The 12404-nt window shown below is 26.9% G+C and overlaps 1 protein-coding gene across 3 annotated transcripts in view; it reads right to left on the bottom strand.

The window, feature by feature from the left end:
* Positions 1–1336: 1336 nt before the first annotated feature.
* The window catches only part of LOC142321412 (uncharacterized), a 111255-nt gene continuing 100187 nt past the window's right edge, over positions 1337–12404 (bottom strand). For 2 of the 3 annotated variants that reach the window (XM_075359479.1, XM_075359480.1), the window contains exons 4-7: positions 10122–10306; positions 7964–8777; positions 5152–5384; positions 1337–2485 (exon numbers count right to left, since the gene is read on the bottom strand). In XM_075359479.1, the coding sequence (XP_075215594.1) occupies positions 2158–2485; positions 5152–5384; positions 7964–8777; positions 10122–10306 (1560 nt within the window). In that variant the 3' untranslated portion in view covers positions 1337–2157. The remainder of the gene's footprint in view (positions 2486–5151; positions 5385–7963; positions 8778–10121; positions 10307–12404) is intronic. The other variant, XM_075359481.1, reaches the window with a different exon arrangement.

Below are 12404 nucleotides of genomic sequence, written 5' to 3'. Positions count from 1 at the left end.
GGTAATCTTTTTACATTTCTTAAATCAATATTAATGTATAGAACTCAAAAATATTTACTCTAAATTAACAAGACAAAGTTAATAAAGAAGATAAACTGAAAGGTCATTTGGATACACTGTGTTTTATCCTCCACTGTGTTAAGATAACACAGGGGAGAAGATTACATATTAAAATAATCCTTCCATATGAAGTGATTTATTCAAACAAATTAGATTAAGATTATATTCAATACAATTTTTTTTTTCTGTTTAGCCTCCAAAACACCATAAGGTATTACTTCAGAGGATGATATGCATCAAGTGTAGTGTAGTGTGTGTGTGTGTGTGCGTGTGTGTGTGTGTGTGTGTGTGTGTGTGTGGGTGGGTGTATGTGTGTGTGTTTAAATGAAGTGTAGTCTTGTACAGTTTCAGGTTGACCATTCCTGAAATGTGTCAAGCTTATATTCAAACCAACTAGCCCAACACAATATTACCTCCCTCTTAAATGAAAAAGTTTTTTCCCTTATTATGATAATACAGAATCATTAATATAAACATGTTCTTTCTTTCTTTCTCCCGTTTAGCCTCCGGTAACTACCGTTCAGATAATTCTTCAGAGAATGAATGAGGATGATATGTATGAGTGTAAATGAAGTGTAGTCTTGTACATTCTCAGTTCGACCATTCCTGAGATGTGTGGTTAATTGAAACCCAACCACCAAAGAACACCGGTATCCATGATCTAGTATTCAAATCCATGTAAAAATATCTGGCTTTATTAGGACTTGAACGCTGTAACTCTCGACTTTCCAAATCATAAATATAAACATATATAAACATGTTAGAAGACACTACCAGCTAAAATTTATAGAAATGACAAAGTTAACAGTGTTTTGGCACTGCCTTAATAAAATGTAATTGTAAATATTCAAATTTTGATTTTCTTTTTGTAGGCTACGGAATTTATTTATTTTGTTTTTTAGAATTTAAAATAAATAATTTATTTACTTATTGTTTTTTCAATAAATTATTATAAAAATCATAATTTTTATAACATTTCATGCACTTGGAAGCCTGTCATTGATTTTGAATCTTAACAAGTATGACATAGACCTCTTTAATTAATTTAATAAGTTGTTTGTTAATAACACAGTAATATTGTAATATTTACTTAAAAGTATTAGCCTACAAAACTTACTTACCTCCTTACTACAGTTAATATCAAAATGCAATCAAATATAATCTGTAATATTCTACAATGCATATTAAAAATACAGTACATATATTTAATTCTTAAAGTATATATATATATATATATATACATATATAACTATTTAATTTATTATTAGTTCAGTTAGTTCACTATTATTTAATTAGTTGAATTCTGAAGGTTCATATTTAATATTGTACAATGAGAATAATAAACCAATCACAATTTAACTTTCAAGATCTTAATTAAACTTTTTATTATTTCATAATATATTACGGATTCCATTAAAAGTTATTTTTGCAGAGAATACATTTACAAAAATTCTGACCTGTTTAATACACTTTTGATAAACATTTAGAAATAGTGGACTGTGACTACATTTTCAGCCATAATAAATATTTTGTAATATTTTTTTCTTAAAAACTCATTTTCTAAATACAAAGAAATGTGCTTCCTCAAAAGAAATTCAAATCTGCATCATTGCTAAAGATCTTCTAGAAAAATATTTCCATTCGTAAGAAAGTTGATTATTTGTCAAATAATCAAGTTATTAATGTATAATAACTGATAACTTTTGTATTATAAAACAATAAACTGCATTTACTTAAAAGTTTATCAGAATTAAAAGCTATATAAAGAATAATTTAAATGAAATTAATTTTTTATTAGTTTTCAGAAAGATATTTTAAAATTATTTATGTGATTATTTACTGTCAGTTTATTTAATATTTCTTTTAATTGCTTCTTTTTAAATTCTATTAAAAATTACTTTTTTTAATAGAGATTTTATTTATTTCATAATTTAAATTTCTGGTAATATTCATATTCTAAATATTTTTGAAGATATTACATTAATAAAGGTAAATTATTTTGTACTATTTTGAATTAATGTAATAACTATTAAAAAATATCTTTGAAACAAATTTAATTGAAATATGACACAACATTAATAACAAAACAGAAGATAGTTACTGAAAAGCAAATAATATTATGAATAAAGGTACAGCGATAACACAAGCTATATAAACAGAAGTTCTTGGCTCACATGTCGAAATCGCTAAGAATTCTTGATTCCATAATGCATCATTTGTTCTTACTGGCAATTGTAATACCACCTTTTGTTGTGACCAAAATGATAATGGTAAACTACATGGTGTTGTCTGATTTTTACAAGAAGCTAGTGGTTTTGAAACATCATATGTAGTTTTCTCTAACCGGAAGTGTATTCTTAAGAAATTTGGTTTTACTTCATTCTCACTATTGAAGACAAAAAAGTAATATCCATTGCTAGTAACCCTGAAAATGGAAAGAAACAAATTATATAAATAATTTTACTTGCATGGAAAATAATTTTAATGTATTTTTAATTTTTTAAGTGATAGGAATTACACAAAAATAATTAAAACCACACAATAATATAAAATAATTAAAATCACACAACAAAATAAATTCCATGGAAAATTATACATTGCACCCACTCACATATCATATTTTTGGCTTTAAATTAATCATTTCTTGTTAGATTTAACTACAATGTTCGTATAATTATATTTTATAAAGAAAATTAAATAATTTACATTTAAAATTAAAAATAATTTAAAAAACGTTTTAATTATATTTTCCTTTGACTTTTATTTTCTAAAAACAAACATTCCTTACTGAATTAAGTTTTTCAAAGATTTAGATTAATGCAAAGTACATTAATTGAAAAAAAAAGAAAAATATATTATTATAATTTAGTAATACATTGTTCTATAGTAATAATTATTCCTTCCCAGTAAAATAATTTCTTAGTCATGTTTTATTCAAATAGATAAACTTTTTTGATAAATTAAACTCACACTTGGTTAAAATAGAATTATATGTATTAAATAGATATTATAGCAACAACTTGGTGATAGAGATGATTGTTTAGGTTTTTATTGAATTAAAAACTTTAAAAGTGTTTTTGTAGAAAACAGTTATATAATTACAGCTATATTTTACTGAGGATGTAATAAAAAATCTGTAGATTAATTTGAATCTCTTCTGGATACAATTTAATTTTTTAAAAATCCAAAATGAAATTCTTTCAATCTGCAGTGAATTGAGATAGATGTTAAAATGGTATATTACTATATCTATTTCTTTAAAATGAAGAATTTATCATATTATTTTAATCATTTTCAGATTTCAATGAAATGTATATTTTGGAATAACCAGATAAGAATAAGAATTGACCAGATTGAGATTGAAATATACTAGTAACATGGAAATTTAAATTTTCCAATTAAAATTTTTCTTGGATTTGAATCTAGATTCTGCAGCATTACAGAATAGTTATTTTACTAGTTAATTAGAGAACTGATCAGCACTGCTGTTAACCAGTTAAACTCACAATTGCGGTTCTTTATTTCAATGAATGGTATAATTTATCATAGCAAAAATGTAAAAAAGCTTTTACATCTCAGTAGTTTAATGCAAACAACTTATGCGCTCAAACCTTCAGCCCATAAAATATACAATAATGTATACTTATAGAACTGTAATCTTTTGATAAGCTAAATATTTTTGTATTTCAGTGAGCATGTAATGTTGATTCATAGAAACGTATTCTACTTTTGAAAAATGCTTTCAGCAACCACTTTACTTTTCATTTATTCTACTAAATCTGATATGGATGCTTGTTGTACTTAGGAATTGCTTTGCTCTTTTCAGAAGTAATTTTTTTTTTCATGTAAGGTTGGCCACAGTTTTTTTTAGTAAATTATAAATATGATCCATCTGTAAAATAGCCCTTAATAATGGTAAATTGTAAAATTACTTCTTTTTAATCTTATAAGACAAAATTTGTTATTTTTCTTATCTCTGTAACTTTATGAATTCTGTTTCTACACATTCTCAAGAAAATAAATTTAAATTTGTCTTTTTGCTTAGGGTTAATTGTGTTTAAGAGGAAATCAACTTAATATTCAGTAGTAATAATTGTCAGTTAAGTAATATAAATTATAGAGTTGAATTTGCTTAAAAATGTAATAATTATTTAATATTGTCTTAAAAATCCATTTTTTGTTTTTATCTTTAATTATAAAATAATTACTACGTAGATTACTATAATATTAAAAGTATTCTATTTTTTATTATTATTATTATAACAATTTTTAGATATACTTAATTTAAGGAACAAATTTAAATTTAATAATTTTTTCTACAATTAAAATTAATCTCTGATTGAGCAAACTAATTTTTATTTACTTCATAACAGTATTAAAAGATATTTTTAACTTAGGATTAGCGTGTTTGCCAGTAAAATATGTCACCTAATCCAATGGTCCTTTTCTCAGAATGACTCATAAACAAGAAAAGTTATTAATACTTCCAACAAGAACTTTATAAGTGATTTACCTATCTGTATTTAAAAAATCATTTGAACCAGTTACTAAAAAAATGCAATTTTCATATCATTGATGAGAAAACTGATCAAATTAAGAGCACAGTTTGTTGAAGATTGCTCTCAGAACAAGAAAATAGAAATTTCATATTTAAATAATTAAGTAATGATATTTTTTCAAAGAAAATATAAAAATACTATTATTACATATATAGTTTGTTATAATTGGTTTTTATCCAGAATATGAGAATACCCACGTACACTAGTTTATTAAAAAATAATAAGAAATTCAAAAATCAATAAAAAATATTTACAGAGAGAAAAATAATAAAAAGGAAAAAAATTGATGTCAGTTATGTGATAAAACATTGTAATTTTAATCATTACAGTAAAGAAAGAATAAAATACTTTTTTCTTGACCTTATATCCTGTCCTGAAACTACTGCCATATCTTAAGCTTGCCTTAAATTCCAGAAATAAATCAGTTCTAGAGGTATCAACCTTAATTTTAGCAAGTAATCATTACTGATCTTGTTAGTTTTATTTTAGAGATAAACACTTTATTTATGTTAAAGGCAGCAGCTGTACTTACTTGTACGTGATGCTGTTGGGAGCAAATGCTTCACTGTGATGTTCATCTTCAAGAGATTCACTGCATCTTTCATGTGGCATTAAAGGTAAATTTACAAGCAGTCCTTCACAATTCAGTAATCTTTCTTCACTTGATGAAAATGAAGACCAAAACTCACTATTAGATTTATCATAAGCTGTTGTCTCATTGACAGTTCCTCTAATATCTGCTATTTCATCTGGTTGGTGAATATCCTAAAAAAAAAAAACACAAAAATATCAGATGAAAAATATATTGAAATTGATATATTCTATTTAATTTTAAATTGAACCTTACTTTGGAATATTCAGTATTCTGTGATACTGAAGAATAATTCGGTACCATTTAAACATTGAAATAGAAAAACCTAACCTATTGCAAGTCCATACTTGCAATGTCTCTGGGACTAGCATCCAAGATATTGAAGTTGTGAAGATAATTCCAGTGGCTTATCATATTCAATGAACTGGTTTTCATTGTATGGGAACCAGTATTGTACCCAAAGTTCCTGATATGGTAACCAAAGTTTATAATACTAGATACATTTCACTAATGGTGTTGGCATTTTTTTTTTTTTTTTTGACTAATGACAACTTTAAAAGTAACTGGCAACAATACTTTTTTTTTAATAAACACCTTATCACGTTAATTACACTTTGTACATATCATTTTTTTACCACTACCAATATATTAATTATATGAGTATAATAATGCAATTAATTCATAAAAATAACTAACTGATCATGCTCATTACAATATGAAATAATTCTTTTACTTTTTTTAACAAAATATTGAAGTTATCAATAAATAAATTATTTTTAAGTAGTGTAAAAAATATTGTATTCAATGCTACCAACAGATCTTTATTTTCATTTGAATTCTGCAAGAGAATTTCTTTGCACTTTATTTACTATTGCAAGCACAACTTATTTAAAATAACAATCTACTAAATATAGACAAATTTAATTAAATTTTTAAATACAATGTATGTTCAGAAAGTAAGGATTCAAAATTTTACAAAAATCAAAAAAATCATGTTTATTAAAAACATTTATGACATTTACAAGTATGCCATTATTTTTCTACATATCCACCATTCAATTCCAAGTATTTTATCAGGAGAGTATCAACTTTAGTATTCCATCGTCATAAGTCCTTGCCACCATCTCCTTTGATCACTCACACACGGCATTTTTCACCTCTTCGCCCATTGAAAAGCATTTTCTGCCCACGTTCCCTTTGTCAGCTTCCTTCTTTTTTTGTTTTGAAGCTTTCAGAGGGTCTCACAGTATCTGTTGGCATTTATGAATTGACCTGGAGTAAAAAAATTGATAAGTAAAATTTTTTTTTCATCCCAGAAAAATTTTGTCATGTTTTTTTTGCAGACTGTTGGATTTTGAATGTTTTTGTCGATGAGAAACCAGTATGCCACCACTGCATAGATTGCCTTTTGTATTCTGGATTGTAGCAGGGCATCTAGGTTTCATCCCCCACCGCAATAAAGTCAAAGAATTCTTCACCCTCAATCTCATAATAGTTGGGAAACTCCCTAGCTCAATGAACTCAATTTGTTTTGTTAACATTTTCGGTACCCACAGCGCATATAGTTTTTGAAGATTCAAAGGTTGGTTACAGTCTTAGACAGCACAGTTGGACCGACTTCTGGATATATTTCGTAAAGTTCTTCCACAGTGAAACGACGATCTTTACGAATCAGTCATTCAAGTTTAACAACAAACTTGTCTATCACAATCAACCATCTTTCGCTCCTCTGTTTATAGTGAATGTTTGTTCTAGCATCTTTAAACTCCCTACATCACTTTGTTGCCTTACCACAAGACATCATCACATCACCATAAACAGAAACAATTTTATGGTGGATGTGCTGGGCTTTTCATTTTTAGCAAGATATTGGATGAAGGCTTGCACTTCATACATGAAGGTATCAGGAATTGCCTGGTTCATATTAGGACACAGTTCTGACGAACCAGTCAAACTACTTACCCCTACCTAGGCTTGTTATCTTCCCTTTGAAGACAAAAGTGTCAACTTGAAACGAAAAGTTTTCCTCAGAGCTACAGACTAAATATCTACCAACCTACCTAACTATCTACCTACCTAAACCTTACATTCCAAACATACTTCGTATTTTTTCAAGTGATGGAATAAAAATTTCACACTTTAATGAGGAGGGACATAATGAAAAATTGGATAGTTTTTCGAACGCTAAAGGAATATGAAGTGACTGAAAAATGAAGAGAAAATATGATTCAGCCACATAAGGAAAGAGAGGAGGATTACATTAGAAGAAAAATGATTGAAATGGATTTGACTGGTAGAGTGAGAAGAAGAAGAAGCCCAAGAAGCAACAGTAAGCTGTATTTAAGGATATATAAGAGAATTGAACTTAGTGATAAGACTTCCTCTTTTAGAAAGTTGGAAGAGGCCAATAAGTACCAGCTGCTCCCTTATATCTAGGTATAATCAGACTAGATTCAGAGAAATAAATAATTTTATTAATAATACTTATTTTGTAAAATAAGTAATTTTAGAAAACCAAAAGGAAAGTAGTTCCTAGCATTACTATAAACTACTGTTTTATGTTCCTACGCATGTTTTCAGCATTAAGAAAAACTCATTGAGCATCAATTCATTCATAAAATAATTGTGAGATAATATAATACTGCTTGGGAGGAAGATTAGAAACATTATTTTATACTCCCTATGGATCTAAATTTACTAAATAAAGTAGATTCAGTTTTAATAAAAAGGTATTAAATGATGAATTACTTACTTCTTCCATAGCAGTATCAGATTCTTCATCTTGTATCAAAGGATTATGCAAATTATTTAACAGTATCTCCCTCCTTTTTCTTTGAATTTCATCAGTGATTTCAGTTTTATTTTCGTTTCTGCTAACTTTCAATAATTTTCTGAGGTGTCTAAGTTTATGCTTTGGTTTCAAATCAATCTCAGGTGAATCAGTTGTTTTTTTTATTTCACTATTAGTAGAATTAGAAGTAGTCTCATTAAATTGTCTTAATTTATCTAAGACTCTTTTACCCTTATCACCAAGCATTTTCATTCTTTTTATGAGCTTTTCATATATTTCTCTAGATGATTGTAATGAAGAAGATTCAGTAGTAGGTAATTTTAAAGAACTTTTATCAATTGTTGACTTTTCATTTTCATTATTTGAATACCCTGTTTGAGAATAATTATTTGATTTCAACTTATTCAAATCAAAATTATATTTTACTAATTTATTTCCAAGTTCAGCAAAAGCTAAGTGTATTTTGTTACCACGTTTAAGTCCTGTTTTTAAAACTTTTTTTGGTTTATGAATTCTGCTGATTGAATTGCTCATTGAACTCGAAATTTTTTTATGATGGAAACCAGGAATAGCTGTATTCATTTGACCGTAAACAACAACTCCATCTGACATTTTAGTCATTTTTTCTGGTTTATTTGGAGGATCTTGATGAACTGTATTGTTACCATCATCTGGATACATTTCTTCTATTTCTTCTGATGAGTCATCACCAATATATGCACAATTTCTTAAATGCTTGTGTCCTCGAATCAAGATTAAAGAAGCTCCTGGGTATCTAAAATTTAAGTGATATATATTACATTTTAGTTAAATCATAAAAATTTTTCCAATTTCACATAACTAAAAAAATTTAAACAATTAACTTTTAAAAAATACATTCAAGCAATTTTCTTAAATAAAATACAAAATTGCATTTAATATAGTTTTTATTTTGCATTCATTCTCTGGTTAATTTCTGTTAATAGATTTATTTTTTGGATAATACACTAAAATCACCTCGTTTTTTTTGTTTTTTTTTATTAAAATAAAATAATCTGTCTCTTATTCATCTGTAAGAGATAAGTGAAAATTTTAAAATAGTAAATGTAACAAGTATCAAAATAGTTTTTAATAACATAAAATTTATGTTATTATGTTATTATAAAATTTAAAAATGGTCTCTTTTTATGTAATATAAGCTAGAAAATAATTTTCTGGTCTGCACTAGTTTTTTAATTATCTCTTTATACCTGAGTTTATTATTTTACTTTAAATAAATCATTACAATTTGTAAAATTCAGTATATTACTCAAGAGTTATTGCACTTGGTACTAGTTCAGATATAATTTCTAGTGTAATTTTACAAGGAAGTGAGTTTAAAATCAAGAAAACATTTACTTCTCTTTCTTTAGTAAATACTAATTGGAAAATAAACTCATTCCAAATGCTCAGATAAAAATATAAACTCAAAAGTTTTATCTGGTATAAATTAACTGTTCCAATATGTTAATGATTTATGGATATAATATGTGAACAACATTGCTCTCCTTGAAGTGAACAGTGAAGAAGTAATTTGTAGCACTGAATATAACAAACTTTTAATCTGAGTTTTTTTTTCTAACTGAAGCCAACAACTTCAGCGTGCTGGCTTCTTGTAATCAAGATGCCTATAGTTCAGTGAATCCAGTTCACTCCTCAAATTTCCTAGTTTGGCTGACATACAGGTGTTTACTTTTTTAAACGTGGCCATTTTTTTGTATGACTAGTGTTTCATGATAGATTACGCTGTTTTAATAACATTGATTGGCACAATAACACTGATTGTGTTACACATTGATTGGCATAACAGTGTAGTTATGCCATTAATAGAAATATCAGATATGTTCAGCAGACAATAAAGAAGAGTGCAGGGTAAAAAAAATAATAAAGAGTGTGATGCCATATTATTAATTATTAACAACAATTAATTTTATTTTTTCTTCTTTTCCCATATTTCTTTTTCTAAAGTTCCAATCCCTGCACATGAAAAATGCAATGCCTAACCAGGATAGTTAATATACATTTATTAACAAAAATCATCAATTAATCAGGAGTTTATAATTTTTTTGTTTGATTAAAAAATATTTACAGTTATGCTTACCTCGCACATGTAGATACAGTGATAACAGATCCTTTTAATAAGTAAAACCCCCAATACTCTTTCATATCATCTTCTAGGTTTGTTAAATCTCTTGTCATATGTAAATGCTCATATTCTTTTTCAAACTGGGGTTGACTATCCATCAAGTATGCATTGAATGTAGCATTTGACCACACTGTTTGACTCTGAAGTAGTTTTTCGAAAATTAATTAAACTTCTGAATAATGATAACTGTTTTAAAAATGAACATACACAATTAAATATCACTTGTTACCTTTGGTAATAAATTTATAAAATTAATTACCAAAGGTTAGTGATATTTAAATAACATTTTTAAACTATAAATATAGAGCATCAGAAATATTATCAGAGTGCCTTTATATCTCAAACAATAATTCATTATCTATCAACATAAAGTTATTATGCTGCAGATACAAAAGTTGATAGAATTATAGTGAACATTTTTCATATTTTTCATTTATCATGCTCATTCCCATTATCAGGCAGAAATGTTTCAATACTTCTTGCTTGGAAATGCTTGACAGGTCTCAAGAAGAGAGGAGGTGGATCCCTCAAAAAAAGGGAAGTTATCCTGGTCTCCTCCTTACCTTTTACTCAGTAAAATTAACTTTTGTTAATGATTTTTTTAACTGAATTTGACAGTTATTCATATATGGAATGTATAAATTATTATTTTAAAATCCAAATGATTTTTTTTATTTTTCAATTCTTTTGTACATACATACAGATGGAAAGTCAATATGGCTTTCCATATTGAAACATATTGCCTCTCATTCAATGAGATAAGAGTGTATCTAATCTCAGTATTTTTAAGCTTATATTACTGAAAGAACAATAAAAGGTCTGAAAAAAATTTGACAGTAGAGTAGCAATTTAAGGGAAGTGTTAAGTTAGGTGTTAAGATTTATTGATTATATTGTTCTTTTAACTAAAAATAAAAATGAATTAGAAATAGAAATTATATATATAATGATGTCAGTAGTTTATTTAGCTGAGAAGTTTATTTTGAAAATAAATAAATAACAATGTGACAAAAAAGAAAAAGATACGGTAAATTTTATAAAAATTCCCAATTTTTCTTAACAAATTTAAGAAATGTTTGAATGTATTAAGTCTAATAAACATCATTACTTGACAGAGTTTAGAAACTCAATTGACACACAAGGTGGAGTTGAGTTACAGAACTGGCGGGAAGGCTAGAGAAATATTAACATAAATATATGCGTATCGTATATAATGAACCATGAATCTAAATTGCAAACAGTGATTGAAAATATATCAGGAAAAATTGCTGGTCAACTATCTACAAAATTTCAGAAGTGATATGATATTAGCCAAAAAAACTGAAAATGGATTATATTATGGCAAAATAATATAATAATAATTTATGCCACAGCTGCTAAGCAAGGAATAAAAACACAATATTGCCTGTTGGGAACTTTTTAATTCGTGAAATGACAACAGAAACTTTTATAAAATATTATAAAAGTTGATGAGACATGAGTATGCAGTTATGATATAAGAATTAGAGGACAGTCATTTGATTGTAGAGGTGGGAAAATCATCATCTCAACCAAAACCAGCGCAAAAAGGTCACTTCTAAACCAAGCTTAAAGCTTACGTTACCTTAATATTCCTTTTGCATATCAATTCAACAGACAACAAGTTTCATTTAACAGTTATAGAGTTTGGAATAGGCAATGAGCAAAAAAAAAAACAGCTGGAGATATGAAACAATAATTGATAGGTGGTCCTTTACCTACTGATACTCATATACAGTTTTTTATTAATGAGTGTTTAGCAAAATACACTACAAATGTTATTCCTTGTCAAAGTTTACTCCTGCAGACCTTTTTTAAACTAAAATCAACCTTGAAAGGCTATCTTTTTTTAAAACAACCATAGAAATTAAAGAAAGCTGCTGTGAGATGTATGATCTATAGTATAAAGAGAGTCCAGGAAAGCTTATTAACAGTAAAAAAAAAAAATCTGAGGTAAATCAGTCAGGGAACTGACATAAGCCTGAATATTAACATGTTAATGACCAAATCATTTTTAAAATAAAATTAGGTTTATTTATTTACAAAATGAGCCCTCATACACAGAATAAAAAGAAGACTGTAAAGAGTCTATGTAAAACAAATAACTGAAATTGTCTTATGTAGTTTATATGTTCTGATTAGAACAAGAGGAGAGTAGCATTAAACCAGGTTAAATGACATATGACTAAAATATGTTTAATGCTGCTTACAAAACTTCATG

The sequence above is a fragment of the Lycorma delicatula genome, chromosome 3 (assembly GCF_047948215.1).
Source record: "Lycorma delicatula isolate Av1 chromosome 3, ASM4794821v1, whole genome shotgun sequence".
NCBI lineage: Eukaryota > Metazoa > Arthropoda > Insecta > Hemiptera > Fulgoridae > Lycorma > Lycorma delicatula.
Note: the sequence above shows the minus strand (reverse complement) of the source record. Positions and strands in the feature narration are given on the sequence as shown.